The following is a 16262-nucleotide window of genomic DNA, read 5'->3' as shown; positions in this document are numbered from 1 at the left end:
GGGTGACTTCCAGGAGAAGCTGGGCAGTCTCAGGGAGCAGCTCCATCAGCTCCAACTAGAAATCTCCATGGCCTGCTTGCTTTTCTTAGCATGTTTAGCGCATGGGATCCAAGAGGTATGTTCCTTCAGAAATCTGTTCCTGGTTACATGCTTCCTTCCCTGCCTTAGCTGTAGCCTCTCTTTTGTTATTCTCTGCTTTATCCCTTCCCTGTAGGCTCCTCATCCCAAGCCTGTCTTTCTGTCCACCTGCCTTTATTCTCAGCTGTATCTTTATCCCAGGTTTGAAATTGAAATTTGAGGGGTTCACCTGTACTTCTAAGAATCATTAGGTAATGCAGGCCTATCAGAGTGACAGACTCTGGGTGTCCTCTTTCTAACTCCCAGAGAGACCCAGCTCACATGGGGCCTAGTGTAAGCCAGCCTGATAACAGGTGAGAAGCCACCTGCCCATTGCCTTTATAACATCTTCCTCTGGTCATGAAGGGGCTGTCTGTCTCTTTCTCACTGGGTAGTGCCTGCGTTCTTGGGGATGTGGTTGCCCTGACAGGAACCAGAAGACGGCTGTGTACAGTCGGTGAGGTAAGCACCTGTAAACACTCATCCTTTAGCAGTCATGAACTCTTCACACACATGTGAATTAAGCAGATTTATAGATTACGCAGATCATTTTCTTTGAAATTATTTGGCCTAAATCTGCAGTTGAAGTTTCTGATAGCTCTTCAGTACATCTTCCTGCTAGTGCTTTGTTTGTCACATGATGACAGACTCTTCATCTTACAACTGGTGTCTTGGGTGCTGTAGCAGGTCCTTTAATAAATGTTTTACTTGTGAAGTCTGTGAGGGCTCTGAAGCTGCTTTCATGTACTTTGCTTTATGTTTTGCAGCCATTTCTCTGCTGTATTGAAAACAGTGTGTGTACCAGAACCGTAACAAACCTGAAAGGTGGGGGATGGCAAGCACACTGGCCTGGGGGATCCCATCATGTCCCTTGTGGCCACCTACCCTGGTGAAACACCAGGATGAAGGGGGGCTGCTGTGTGATTCCCGGGGGGAGGGGAGGGTTAGCGGAAGTCAGACCTTGAGAAGACTTTTCTCAGCAGAAGTGCCCTGAAGAAAAAGGAGAGATGGCTTAATGGCAGGAGATTTCCAAGGTGTTTTTTTGTTTGTTTGTTTGGGGTTTTTTGTTTTTTTTTTCTGTCAGAGGAATGACCATGTGAATTATAATTTGTGAGTCTTAGGGGAGTAGCAGGTGGTGGAGAAAGAAAATTGGTGTCCAGCAACCTGATTCCACTCACATCCCCATGTGGCTTGGGACCATTTACTCCACCCTGGTGAAGTTCATTGTCTGCTCTGAAATCGGGTTGGTCGTTCTTAAGCCTCAGAAGCTCCCAGCATGGTCTAGTAAGGTTTGTCACAGTGAGAGGAAAAGCCGTTGGGACTTAAGGATGTCCAAGAATGAGAAAGAAGAGGGCAGGTAAATGGCCACAGAGCCCTGTGGAAGGCAGGTGGTGACAGCAGGGTCAGTTGCCTTCACAGACACTGAGTTCCTTACGGCAAAGCAGCCTAGATATCAATGAGGAGGGGCCCGCCTGGGAGTGGGGTGGGAGAGAAGGTGGGAAGTGTCTGATGGGTGGAGATGGGAGACATACCAGACATTACTAATCCTCTTCCCTGGGTCCCAAGCCCCCTAAGACTGCTTATTTTTAGAGCTTAAATCTTAAAAATAGTTGGGATGTAAATAACCAGTTTGAAAAACTTTGTTTCAGTCTTAGTATGACTGAGAGCTGGTGACATGCAGAATTCCTCAGTGCAGGGCCTTGGTAGCTTTCGGAAGCAACTTTAACACAACCACACTCTAAAGAAAACAACCAGTCCAGGCACACAGCATTGCCTTCCTTCAAGAGGACTTGCAGTGTCCATGGGCAGTGTGGGAGTGATATGGGTAGCATATTTTAGGGAGCTCACAGTTCAGAAATTGGGGTGTTCAGGGGCACCAGGTCCCTGGAGACATTGGGTTTGGTGAGAGGGTCTGAGAAGGCCCACAGTGGTGGTGGTTGGAGCAGGGCCATAAGCACCGTCTGGAACAGGTAGGGAAGGCAGGCCGTGGGCATCCTCTGGAGAGGAGAGAGCTGATGCTCTGTCCTGGGTGGAGCCCAGAAGCTTGTGGGACACCTGAACATGAGGGTGGAGGTGGACATTTGGGAGGAGGGAGAGATGCCTTTGTCTGGACAATGGAGGTATGGGGGGGAATGGGATGTGAGATAGACAGGATAGTGTCCTGGCATTGGGAGTCTAGAGCGCCCAGCTGACTTTGAGGGAAGTCTGTGCTTGGCCTCCCCATCTGCAGATGCAGGGTATCTAGGCTGCCCTGAGTGGTGCCATATTCTCTGTGAATTGGGTAACTGCAGAGCCTGCCCAGTTGCCGCTTTTAAGGCCACAGGAACAGGGTCCCCGACTTCTGTTGACTTATAATTGAATAAATTATAGGGTATCTATGGGGTGAGTCCTTTGAAATTGTCTCACTTTTCAAAACACAACTTTCGCAACAAGGGAAAGCCATGTGGGCCATGACATGTCAGAAGAACTCCATTCGGGAGCCTTTGCTCAGAATGGCACTTGCCATAGGAAACCCTTTGCTGAAAGTGTTGGTGTAACCCCTTTTCCATCATGGCTACATGAAAAATATCTGTTGTTCATTTGCTGTGTTAGAAATTTGAAAGTATTTTTTTTTTTTTAAGATTTTATTTATTTATTTATTTGATAGAGATCACAAGTAGGCAGAGAGGCAGACAGAGAGGAGGAAGCAGGCTCCCCGCCAAGCAGAGAGCCCGATGCGGGGCTGGATCCCAGGACCGAAAGATCATAACCTGAGCCGAAGGCAGAGGCTTAACACACTGAGCCACCCAGGCGCCCCTGAAAGTATATATTAATTCTGTTCTGGATATAGTCATCATATCTCCTTAGACGCCTCGGGACTGAGACGGTTTCTTGGACTTTCTTGTTTTTGGTGACCTCAGCAGTTTTGAAAAGAACAGGTCGGGTGTGTTGTGGGAAATCCCTTAGTGATTTTTTTGGAGTTTTTTCATGGTTGGCCTGGGGCAATGGGTTTGAGAAGGACCACAGATGTAAAGTACCCTTCTTACCACACCATATCCACAGCACATGCCATCAGTTTGACCTCTCACAGTGATGTTGACCTTAATCACCTGGGTGGGGTGGCCTCTGTCAGATGTCTCCACTGTAAAGTCACTCTTTCTGCCTCTTTCTATGCTGGACTCCTGGGAAGGAAGTCACCACATGTAGCCCACACTCCCCCTCCTCAAGAACAAAGTAGCTACACAAATTATTTGGGATTCTTCTGCCTGGGTAATTTGTGTCTTCACCCCCAGGATGATCTTTTACTCAGGTTTGAGTTTGTAATGCCTTTGAACATAGAAAATAGTAGTTTATAGAGTTACCTTTGAAATACTGACACACTGCATTATTCAATATGACTAAATCAGATTAGTTAATGTCTGACTTCTTGGGTCAAACACAAGTTTTCCAAAGTTTTATATTTTGTTTGTTAGGAAGCTTGGAGTTTATCACTGACAACAAGTACTGGTCATTGTTTCCAAAGAAATGGGCTTTGCATTAACCATTTTGGGGAAAATGTCTGTGCAGCACCAAAGTCTGAATAACCTCGGTGTGTCTTTGAGTTCTTCCTTCAAGACTTGTGAATGCTTACATACTTTTCTTCTGGATGGCTGTCCTGCTATGGTACACAGGAGAAGTGTTTTATCTTGTCACAGAATATTAAAAAGACATGTGCTTCAAGGGCTGAAGTTTAATAAAGTTAATAGATTTACTTCATCTGGGGCTTTGCCTACAGCATGGTGTCACTGAGTACTGGCAGTTTGGTACTTCTGTCCTGACTCGGTGAAAAAGACAGTTGTCTCAGTGTTAAAACAGTGACCTGGCAGAGCCCAGTGCAGTGCAGAGGAGCTTAGATGGGTTGGGAGGAGGCTGTCTAGAGTGGGCAGAGACAAGGACGTCCATCAGGGCTGTGTGCTCCCATCTCAGGCAACAGTGGTTAATGGCCCGCTGGAAGCAGACAATAGAAGGAAGAGAAGCCTTTGGTGTGAGACCTTGTCCCCCCGGACCTCTGGCTGCAGAGCAGGTGGCCAGATGAGTCAATTCAGAGCTAAATTATAGCTGCAGAGGTGATGGGGGCTGTTCTGATTGTGCACATCATGTTCAGTGAGAATGGGGGGAAGGGGGGGGGAGCTGTCATTTGTGACATAGGTGCACAAATTTTTGCCTTTTACATTTTATAGTATCCCTTGGAGGTCAGTGGAATCCCATTCTGCAGATGAGGTTCATTGAGGTCTGGTGACTCGGTGGAGCCCTCACAGCTGCAGAGATAGAACTAGCCTCCCATGGTCCTGCTGCACTAAGAGTGCCAGAACAGATTTGGTGGGGGTGGGGATGCTGGAGCTATGCTGGGAGGGCAAGTTGGGATTTGCCAGGGGATGGTGGGGGAGGATCCAGCAGTTTGAAACACAGATTTTTCAAAGGGGGCAGTAAATTTTCAGACAAAGCAAACACTTTGCATTTGTCACGGAAGTTTGTAGTTGTTGCAAGTTGGAAAACAATATTTGTTTCTGGTGTGTAGTTTTCATCTGCACACAGGTGATTTTCTTTTTCTGTGAGTTGGTGAGGTAGCTGGCATCCCATGAGTTGTGTTTGGGTTCTTGCGATGTAGGGAGTCCCTTCATGCTGCAGAGTGCTTCTGGATTCTCTTTGTGTTCGAAGGTTGGTCTGGCGTGTGGGTATGGTGATGAGACAAAGGAGGAATGACTAGCTTTGGTGCTATGACATTTGGAGTCCCATGCTCCTTTTTCTTTTACTCTCCCAGGCCCTGGCCCCTTTAGGAGTCTGGATTCCAGGGTGCTGAAACCCCATCAAGCTTTCTTGGGCAGGTGGCAGTCTATGTGAAGCAAGGGTTGTTTCCCAGTCAAGTTCAAGGATCACATCCATGTTTTCACACTGTCGTCTCTTTCTCAACTCAGGGACTTGGCATGTGGATGCTGCTGGTTGTCCAGGATCCCAAGAATAAGTAAAAATACTTTCCTCTTTAATCTACTCCAAAAATGGTAGTTGATAATCTGAGTTAAGAGTGTCAGAGTTGACAGTCATATGAGCACATTCTCTCTCACCCTCAAACTGTTTTTTCTAGGGTGCCATTGAACCCTTTGTAGGTCACAGGCACCTAGCTGATCTGACCCATGGTGGGGGCATGGGTCCCAGTACAGTGCAGGGTACACATGACAGCCCTTGGTGTCCCAGAGTTGGGCAGGATTGCCAAGCATCCATAGAAGACTGGGCCTAGTGCAAGCCCAGGTTATCTGCAGGCCATAGGTGTGTGACCTCAAGAAGTTACGCCTTTCAGACTGTTTCCTCACCTGTAGAGTGACGATCAGGCATTTGAAAGGATTATACAGAAGTGTGTGCCTTGGTGGTTGGCACAGAGATAGCCCTTGTAAAGGGTCTGCAAATGTCTTGGGTGATTTTTTCCAAATCCAAGATAGGTCATCCTTTCAGTTCTGTGACTGTGGTCATTTGTAACAAGTGCTCCTTTCCAAATATCTGAGCAGAGCATACTGAATGGGATTTAGCCTTTCTGGTGTTACTGGACATGTTGCCTGCTGGCAATGTTAAACTGGTGTGACTTCCTTGGGTGGATACTGGCCCTAAAGGTTGCCCCGTTGCCATTTGGTGTTGGGGCCTTTATGTGGGTCACAGCTAATTTCTCTGGCCTAGAAGAGTGCTCTATTTTACCCATCCTCACCTTGTCTCTACAGCCCTGGGTGACCTTGCACCCTCCTGAAACTGGCCCCTGTTGTTCCAGTTGGATTGAAGTCCTCTGGGCCTCCCTGGCCAGGCTGTGACTTCAGGGGGCTCCTGTGTTCCTAGAAGGAGCCCCAGCAGAACAGTCTGACTGCTTCCTGGCCTTGCTGACAGCACAGCACTCTGCTTTGGCCATGTGCCTCGGGACTGCCCTCCTCTGTGCTAGGGGCCCTGGAGGGGGGATGGGGTCTCAGGACCAGAGCCTGGCCACAGGAGCGCCTTTTCTTTCTTCTGAAATGTTTAGCAGTAGCTGTGGCAGGGTGCACCATAACGGATCCCAGAGCTATAGTTAGACCTGAAGTCTCCAGGAAGAATGATGGCTAGGTTTCAGAAATCTCATCCCCAGCTACTCACCTCCATGGCCTCTGTGGCCAAGAAGCAAAATGTATTCTGACTTCCCAGCCCTTACAAAGCAGGCTCTGGGCTTTTCTCTTGACATCCCAGCCAACAGAGTGTCAAGTTACAGGGCTGGGAGAAGTGGTAATGGATGCCAAGAAGGGAGTCCAGGGAGTTGAAGAGGGGCTGAGGCAGGCAGGAAGCAGGTGGGCTGCAGGGCCCTGGGGGTCTGGGAAGGGGACCAGGCACCCATCAGTGCCTACCATCTTCTGAGGCAGGCATGTCTTCAGCTTTAGGGCACAGCCTGTGTCTGTGTGCAGCAGAGCTCCCTTTCTGATCACACCAAGTGTCTCGGTGAGTGGCTCCCCTTGGGAAAGGAGAGGGCTGGTGAGGGGTCCTGGTGAGCAGCTCCCATGTCCAGATGGCCATGAAAGATCCCAGAGGTATGTGCAGGGGCCAGTGAGATGTCCCCAGGTGTTAAAACTAACTGGGAAGTTGAGGTAACCATCTTTCTCTCTTGTAGGACTTTTCTAGAAGTGTTTCTGGAATGGCAATACTCATTAGATTAAAAGCATGCGGAATTGCTTTCTGGCTTTGATTCACACCACTCAGTGTAATGCTTGAGGCTGTGGTGGCTCCCAGACACACAGATGGCCCCCTCCTCTCCTGTGGGACCCTCTCTTCACTTCCTTTCTTTGTTGAGCAGCTCTGGTCTCGGGCCTTTCTGGAGCTGTGCTGCTATATCCTCTCAAGTCTGCATTTGCTGTGGCCATCCCTCATGCACAGAGAACTGCTGGTCCTTTTGGGGGGCTTCAAGGTTCAGCAGGGGTTGTTGCTTGGGTAAACTGTTTCTTTCCCACATTGTTTCTCCCTGCTTTGTCCCAGGGTAATTTCTAGAGTGAGTCTCCTTGCTGGGCACAGTCTGAGGATACGGAGTTACAGTGATGTGGGCTAGTTCCCTGGGGGCAGAGCTGGGCTGTCAGCTTTGTTAGCTTAGTGGTTTAAAGTGATGATGTATTGAGGCGCCTGGGTGGCTCAGTGGGCTAAAGCCTCTGCCTTCGGCTTGGGTCATGGTCTCAGGGTGCTGGGATTGAGCCCCGCATCGGGTTCTTTGCTTAGCAGGAAACCTGCTTCCTCCTCTATCTCTCTGCCTGCCTCTCTGCCTACTTATGATCTCTGTCTGTCAAATAAATGAATAAATAAAATCCTTAAAGTGATGATGTATTGGTGTAGCCTTGTCCTGTCTTCAGGTCAGATGGTCCTAGGTGGGCATTACTTCTTGGACTCTTGATCCTTGAAGTCCTTTTTCAGCCAGGTTGGATGTCCCCAGTGGCTTTGTCACTCGTGTAGGATGTTAGGCCCACCTCTGTGTATCTGTGACCCTCTTTCCATACGGCTAACTTGACATCATCAGCACAGTGTGAGACCCCACCAGAGCATGCATTCTCAGGGCCCAAGTGGAAACCGCAAGGCTTCTGTGACCTTGCCTCAGAAGCTTGTAGCATCGCTTCCTCTGCATTCCTGTAGTTCACAGAGTGAGCCACAAAACCAGCCCAGTTTCTGGGGACAGGACTGAATGGATGTGTGAACGTGGAGAGGTATGGGTCATCTCATCAAGGTGTGGCGTGGTGGTCTTCTGTACATGATTTTGTGGACTATATTAAGGCTCCTTAACATCCACCAAAGTCTTGACTCACAGGTTAGAAGTTGTACTTCCAGGACCTATTCCTTAAAAAGACAGACGTAATGACACAGAATGTAGAAATCCACCCCCCCTTTCTTTTTTAAACTTTTTTTTTTTAATTTGACAGAGATCACAAGTAGGCAGAGAGGCAGGCAGAGACGGGGGCAAGCAGGCTCCCTGCTGAGCAGAGAGCCCAATGCGGGGCTCAATCCCAGGACCCTGGGATCATGACCTGAGCTGAAGGCAGAGGCTTTAACCCACTGAGCCACCCAGGCACCCCTAGAAATCCCTTTTTTAAGAGAGGGTGTACCCAAGTAAGCGGTAGGCAGAGGGGGGGCAGAGGGAGAGAGAGAATTTTAAGCAGATCCCACACTCTGTATAAAGCCCAATGTGGCAGAGGGGTGGGGTCCTCCTGATCCTGAAATCATGACCTGAGGTGAGATCAAGAGTCAGGCACTTAACTGACTGAACCACCCAGGTTCCCTTCAGAAACCCTTTTAAGTGAATTTGCACATCCTTTAGCAACATGGCATCAGTGCATGTGGGAAAAGCTGACTGCATGTGCAAAGTGATCAGTCTCTACAGGCATCACTGGATTCCTCATGAGCTCACAGACCCCATCCTGGAACCAGGAGCTAAGGAAGAGGAAGAGGTGGGTACGTCCACTAGCCTTGTTGCCTGAGCACCCACCGTGCCAGACCCTGCTTCATCTGCTGTGACAGAGCAGTTCATGAAACAGATAAATTCCTGCCTTCCTGGGTTTGAGAATATATAAGTATTAACCTGCAATGGCCAGTTGTCTGCTCTGTGCCAAGCTTGCATTCATGGCAAGCAGCTCTTTACCGTTTTAGGAAAGACTGGGGCCTGAACTCCCTGATGGTCTCCTAGTGTGCCCAGGCCTCCTCAGAGCTGCAGTTGCACTCACCAGCAATCCTGAGGGGCAGCAGGGCAGGAATTGCTGTCCTGGTGTAGGAGGCACGAAGAGGGAAATATCCTGCCATGGGCTCTTCACTTACAAGAGACAGAACTAAGTGAAATTCAGATGGCTTTGCCAGGGAAGCCCCCAGTGCCAGGCTTGGTTCATAGTGCCTACTTAAGTGAGCTTTTGTGAGTGTAGCCACAGGCTTTGGAGAAGGCCCTGTGACCTTTCCTCCACTCTCAGCCAGTGTGGCACAAGGGGAAAATTCCTGCCGCTCTGGCTCTGGGGACATGGGGGGTATCACCCCCTTTCCTGGGACTGTGGTCTCACATCAGGGCTGGACCCCTCTTGTCCGTTGCTTATTGGGTCACCCTGGGAATATCCTGGCCCTCATTGGAAGCCTTAGTGTCTGGGGCCCAGGCTCCTATGCCTTTGACGGCCTGCAGCCCCATCTTGAGTGGGGGAACCTGCCTAACAAACAGGCAATGACACCGTCACACTGGGAGGCTATGGGGTTGTGGTTTGATCCAGTAGAAAGTTGAAGGTACTTTCCTTGGACTAGTTTGCTGGAGTGAAGGTGAATAAGCTGGTGTTGACAGGGAAGCCTCTGCTCAGGTCTGTGCTATCTTTCAGTGGAACCCCAGAATTCCGCCCTGAACTCCCCACCCCATGATGGACAGTACTGGGCATAGCTAAGAAGGCTTCCTCAGGCATGCGTGCTGTGGGGGGTATTCCCCATGAGTGCACTGGGGGAGTGCTGATCATGCTCCCAGGGCCAGCGTGTTGAAGGACTGGGCCAGCAAGGACCTTTCTAAGGGGACATCGTTTTAAAGTTGTGTCTTAAAGTGTCAGATGGGGCTCACATGGGAGCCTCAGGAGTGTGGTAGAGGGACATTCCAAGGAGGGACCCATAGTGAAGGCAGAGGAACCCAGGCAGGATATATCTGTGGGTAGGCTAGGAACCTGAGGTACAGGGGCTCCTGGAAAAGCCAGTTGATACGTTTGACCTGGGACGTGTGAATGGGCTCCAGTGGAGGAACACACTGAGGGAGGCGAGTGTTTGCAAGAGTGGGTGAGGCAGGTGCTAGATCTAGCAGTGCCCCCTACCCCACCCTTAAACACTGCTAGTAAGTAGTTACCTGTGTCTCCCCCCATACCCAGGCCCAAAAGATAATGGGAAGATGGACTGTTCTGGCAGGGAATGGTTGTGGCGGGTCATACCTGTCTCCTCAGGCTGGCCCTGAGGTGGAATTTGTGTCCTGAGGCCTCATTGGACCTATAGTCCTCTTTAGCTTCCCTAGCGTGTGCAAGAATCTTGTGTAAGAAAATAACAAAAACCTTTGTGACTTAAAAATCGTTTTTGGGGGGCGCCTGGGTGGCTCAGTTGTTTGAGTGTCTGCCTTGCACTCAGGTCATGATCTCAGGATCCTGGGATTAGATCCCATCTCGGGCTTCCTGTTCAGGGGAGAATCTGCTTTTCCCTCTGCCCCTCCCCACTGCTTGTACTCCTTCTCTAGTAAATAAATAAAATCTTTAAAAAAAAAAAGAAAATCTTGGAGATCTTCTGGAATGCAGTCTTTGATGGAACAGGTCTTTGGGGTAGCAGGATGCTGTATTTCTTCGCGCTCCATTGAAGCTTTCCCTGCTGTTCAGTGAACCAAGGCAAGCGGTGGTCCATTCCCACCTGTGGATATGCCTTTACTTGCCCCTCCTCTCCTGGTTTGGGGGTCTGACCCTCCTGAAGGATCCTGAGAACAGAATGGCCTTTTATCCAGGGTTGTATCCCAATTGCTTGGCACAGCATCTGCTTTCTTAGTGGGTTTTCAGCAGATAAAAATGAGTGAGTGAGTGAGTGAATGAACAAGTGTGGACGAAGTGTCCCTTTCCCATACATCAGGCAAGCCCTTTCAGAGAACAGCAAAGGTCAGAGCTGCCAAGAACAGTTTCTGTGTTCTCTTGTTGAGGCCATTTCCGCTGGAATGGACTGAGAGGGCGCTAAATTTTAACTTCACACAAACTGCTGCTTGGTGAGCAGTTGGGATGGTAGCCTGGTGCTGTGGACATGGGATCTGTCATTTAGTTAAGTTTATATAAGCTCTTCCTTTCTTCTATGAAACTTGATGAAAGTTCCAAGCAGGTAACAGAATTTTGTGTTGGTTTAGCCAAGGCTGGCATACAGGGGAGGAGGTGTTCTGCTTCCAGAGATTTTCATAGGTCACATAAAATCTCTTTTGATCATAATATTTTACACAAGAGTTCCCAGGATGGGCAGGATGGGCTTATTGGATTTGCCCTGAAATTGTGTAGCTTCTAAATAAACTTGATACCCACATGCCCACCATGGACTGAAGCAGGAAAGCAGTGTATCTGGCCACAGTGCTATTCTCCTAGCATGTTGGGCTAGATTTCCTCTGCTTTTGTTCTTCCGCCTAAATGGTTTTACAATTTAGAACAATTAAAAAAAAAACAAAAACACCCAAACTAATTTTTAGCCTGTGTCAAAGGGGGGGGTATTCTTTCTCCTGAATTAAAAGAACTCTGTGAAAGTACTGAGAAGACTTTTGAAGCACCTTTACTTTAAAAATTGAGCTTAGGAAAGTTTTCCATGTTGGCAACTAGAGGGGCTGGTGGCCTCTCTGTGTTAGGAAGAGGTGGCCCTGGCTGCTGTAATACACTAACAGTTCCTCATGGACTGGTGCCACATAGGAAGTGTGTGCTGCTGGGCAGCCCCAGGGTGAGCAGGGTGCCTCCATTTTCTGACAGCACCTGAACCCTACCTCACTTCTCAAAATGAAGGCTGCATGTCACAAACCGGTTAGAACTGGCTGTTGCCATGGTTTTCATGTTGGAAGGCGCAGTTAAAGGGTCACATGACCAAGGAGGGAAATGCCTTTGTCACATGACTTTTTGGTGGATGATTAGCATACAGGAAGTTCACTCCCTGCTGGCTGCTGGGATGCTGAGTGATCATTGATGGGAGGTGGGGTGACGTCATTGCTTGGATGAGTTATTGATTACTCTCAGGCCAAGATGAGACCTGGGAGTGCTGTGGTTGGAGTGGCCATCTCAGGAAGCTTCAGCCTCCAGATGTTCTTGGTCCCTCATCCTGCCCTTTTCCCTCAGACAATTTGAGTTTTGTTAGACTTCTCAACCTTCAGAAAAAGTGCATGCCCTCAATAAAATGACAAAAAGTGATTACCATCGTCTCAGCGCACTCTTGATCAGGAAATGCTTGTAGTCTGCGTTTCTAGACATGGTTCTGCCTGGGCTACTGCTCTGTCTGCATGCAGTCACCTGGGAGCCCACCTGGGCTGGGACCAGTGGCTACAGCTCCTATGCTCGGGCCTTGTACTGCCCCTCAATATCTTTGTCTGCATCTAGAGAACCTGGATGGAATTGGAGCCCTGAGGTTCCCTTGAAAGTTGACCTTGGGCAGAGTGGGCAGTCAGCAGGGAGACAAACAGAGTGAGTGGTGGTTCCCAGATTGCATTGGTCTTTGGTTTGGTGAGGCCTGAATATGATGTCCTGGGTTACTTGATAAACAGCCACCTGGTTTCTGGACTTGAGACTATAGTTTAATCACCCCAGTGAGGAGACTGTATACTTTGAAATGGCACCTTTTTTCCCACTCCTCTGATGTCTTTTGAGATTTCGGCCAACAACCTCACTGGTTTAAGTCAAATCAAGGTTAGAAGGATTGAGGTGTAGCCACTGTGTGGCTCTTTTAGGAGGGATGGAAGAGCCCTGGTTGGGGAGAAGGGTCCAGGGGCAAAGATGCCCCTGTATTTGGTCCTCTGTGCCCATCCTTCCGTAAAGACAGACCTCATTCCAGGAATGAAAAAGGGCGCAATTCAGTGGGCTGTTAAAACTAGTTCTCCGTCTACAACTCTGTCCCTGCTTTCCTGGAGTCTAGGAGGAAGGAGTGGGACAACTAGCGCTATTTCTCCCAGTTAACTTTATTGAGTTTGTTCACTGGGTCACAGTGCCACCTAGTGGGTTTGTTTGGTCCTCTGCTGGTTTTCCTACTGATGAAAAGGATCCTAAAGTGGAAGCCAGATCTTTTTTTTTTTTTTTTTAAGATTTTATTTATTTATTTGACAGAAATCACAAATAGATGGAGAGGCAGGCAGAGAGAGAGAGGGAAGCAGGCTCCCTGCGGAGCAGAGAGCCTGATGCGGGACTTGATCCCAGGACCCTGAGATCATGACCTGAGCCAAAGGCAGCGGCTTAACCCACTGAGCCACCCAGGCGCCTCTGGAAGCCAGATCTTAAGGGAAAGTTTACATTGGGCCCTCAGCAAACAGCTGCTTGGTTGGGGGCGCACAGCATGGTCTCTGGGACCCTGTGAATGCGGTTAGAGACCCAGTGGAAGCTCAGCATCACACTGTCACATCAACACACAGGAGCCCTGACAACAGGCCAAGAACGACCCTGCCTCAGCTCCAGGATCCTGGGTTTGTTTTTGTTTTAAGATTTTTAAAATTTATTTTTGAAAGAGAGCATGTGCATGTGTGCACCCACACAAGCAGGGAGAGGGGCAGAGGGAGAGACTCTCCAGCATACTCTGTGCTGAGCACAGAGCCCTACACAGGGCTTAATCTCATCACCCTGAGATCACGACCTGAACTGAGATCAAGAATTGGCACCCAACCGACTGAGCCAGCCAGGTGCCCCTCAGGCTGAGCATTTTCATCAGAAACTGAACCACATGGTAGAGAAGAGAGCTACGGTGTTTTCCGAAATGACCACGTCACCCTTGAACACAGGTGTCCTCAGCCCTGGGTACACAGAGGTGGGCAATAAGAATAGTCTTGGCTAGGAACCTAGCTCTCAGTTTGGGTGCTTTGTGGTGAGTATAGTGAGAGAGAGAAGTCAGTATGGGTGTGTGGTAGGGCGGACACCCAAGGAGAGAGGCTGGGGAGAGTGAGTGGGTCAGCCATGCTCTCCACCTCCCTGCTATGACTGTGTCTGAGTCTGGGCATCTGTGGTATATAGGTGCCAGGCTCTGGGGAACGGTACTGGCGGAGCGTCCAGGCACTCTGATAACAGTCTGCTTTCCCTGCTCCACAGTGACATGAAGTCTGAGAGGAGAGCCCCCTCTCCTGATGTGATTGTGCTCTCTGACAATGAGCAGCCCGCAAGCCCAAGGGTGAATGGGCTGACAAAGGAGGCCTTGAAGGAGACCAGCACCGAGGCCCTCATGGTGAGCCTTGTCCCTGTGTTGGGGGGTGACCCTGCCTGACATTATCCCCAAATGGTGTTGGTGATGGTGGGGCCTGTGCTCCCTGGCTATGGCTCTCCCCTTAAACCCTTGTTCTTTTGTCCTTGCAGAAAAGCAGTCCTGAAGAACGAGAAAGAATGATTAAGCAACTGAAAGAAGAGTTAAGATTAGAAGAAGCAAAACTCGTTTTATTAAAAAAGTTGCGGCAGAGTCAAATACAAAAGGAAACTACCACCCAGAAGGTGTGTGTGTGTCAGTTCTCTTCTCAGGAGTCAGCAGGAGCCAGTTAAAATGGGATGAAAACCCAGACTCATTACCTTGGCCCACCTTAGTACCGGGAACCAGGAGCAGCTGATCACAGGCAAACAAGTTTCCTCGAGGCATAAGGGTCAAGGTCTAAAATGGAAATTTGGATTATATATTTTGTGGAAAGGAAGGTAGAATAAGGATACTACAGTGCGTTTTGGTTTAGAATATTCTTTTTTTTTTTTTTTTTTTTAAGATTTTATTTATTTGTCAGAGAGACAGAGTGAGCACAGGCAGACAGAGTGGCAGAGGGAGAAGCAGGCTCCCCGCGGAGCAAGGAGCCCGATGTGGGACTCGATCCCAGGACGCTGGGGTCATGACCTGAGCCGAAGGCAGCCGCTTAACCAACTGAGCCACCCAGGTGTCCCTGGTTTAGAATATTCTTGATAGGAGTATGTAAAAGTCCTCATAAATGGGAAGTGTTAAGAAAACAGAGAACAGGGGCACCTGGGTGCCTCAGTGGGTTAAAGCCTCTGCCTTCGGCTCAGGTCGTGATCCCGGGGTCCTGGGATCGAGCCCCGCGTCGGGCTCTCTGCTCCCCAGGGAACCTGCTTTCTCCCCTCTCTCTGCCTGCCTCTCTGCCTACTTGTGATTTTTCTCTCTCTCTCTGTCAAATAAATAAAATCTTTAAAAAAAGAAAGAAAGAAAACAGAGAACAGATGTCTTAGAAGCTGCTGGAAGTTCTGGGTTAAGAGCTCTTTCCCAAATGCATTTTGAGAGGCCTCCTACCTTGTAGGTGGGCCATGCTGGCCATCAGGAGCTACCACGGTTTTGTGGACTGATTCCCTCATGCTGCAGGGGCATGCCACAGTGCTTCCCAGGCCCCAGAGTCTCTGTCCTAGGGCTCCTCCTGCCATCTCCCCTGGTGTCTGAGGCTTCTTTTGCTGCTTCTAAATGCAGATTACCATGTAGGCCAAGGTTAGGTTTGTTTTGTTGGTTTGTTTGTTTATTTATTTATTTATTTGGTTTTGTTTGTTTTGTTTTTGTTTGTTTCTGTTTACTTTTTTGGTTGTTGGGGTTTTTAAAGCTACCCTTCCTTTTACTTTAACCACTATCTCAGTAAACCAGGTACTTTTTTTTTTTTAAGATTTTATTTATTTGACAGACAGAGATCACAAGTAGGCAGAGAGGCAGGCAGAGAGAGGGGAGTAAGCAGGCGCCCCGCTGAGCAGAGAGCCCGATACGGGGCTCGATCCCAGGACCCTGGGATCATGACCTGAGCCGAAGGCAGAGGCTTTTAACCCACTGAGCCACCCAGGCGCCCCAACCAAGTACTTCTTAAAGTAACATATTCCACTAGATAAGGAACAGGGACAGACTTGGTTCACTCCTCTGAGTCTTAAACAATTGGGAAGGAAACAAATAATTGGCAGGCTCTGCCCACTGGCCTTTATCCACTTACTGTGTTCAAGTGGGAGCTCAAGCAGAGCCTTAAGTGAGTATCCTCCTATCCTGCTTCCTTAAGGGGACTTGTGTTCTATATACTCTGTCAGCCCTTACTGCCCAGGACACACTGTCCTTGTCCCTTACCCAATGGCATTTGTTACCTTAAGAAGTGCTTGGACTTGGTGCTTTCTCACCAAGGTTGGGATTAATCTATTCAAGTCTGGCATCGTTTGCCTTAGCCGTCACCACAAGTCCTTCACATCCCCCAGAAGGCAAAACCTGCTCTTAAACCACAGAGTGATGTCAAGCATTCCCAGGAGGGAGGGGTGCTGGAAAATCTCTCCTCTTCCCATTTCAAGATTATTTATTTATTTATTCGAGAGAGAGCATGAGAGGAGTGAGGTCAGTGGGAGAAGCTGACTCCCTGCAGAGCAGGGAGCCTGATGTGGGACTCCAGGATCATGACCCGAGCCGAAGGTAGTCGCTTAATCAACTGAGCCACCCAGGCGCCCCCTCCTCTG

General features: G+C 49.1%; 1 protein-coding gene across 6 annotated transcripts in view; it reads left to right on the top strand.

The window, feature by feature from the left end:
• Positions 1-16262, top strand: part of GATAD2A (GATA zinc finger domain containing 2A) — a 105128-nt gene that overhangs the window by 76646 nt on the left and 12220 nt on the right. For all 6 annotated transcript variants that reach the window (XM_004760857.3, XM_045081063.1, XM_004760858.3 and 3 more), the window contains 2 exons: positions 13899-14031; positions 14160-14291. In XM_004760857.3, coding sequence (XP_004760914.1) covers positions 13899-14031; positions 14160-14291 — 265 coding nt within the window. The remainder of the gene's footprint in view (positions 1-13898; positions 14032-14159; positions 14292-16262) is intronic.

Source organism: Mustela putorius, unplaced genomic scaffold (assembly GCF_011764305.1).
Source record: "Mustela putorius furo isolate JIRA1106 unplaced genomic scaffold, ASM1176430v1.1 tig00000095_pilon_pilon_pilon, whole genome shotgun sequence".
NCBI lineage: Eukaryota > Metazoa > Chordata > Mammalia > Carnivora > Mustelidae > Mustela > Mustela putorius.
This window is presented reverse-complemented; position numbering and strand designations above follow the sequence as displayed.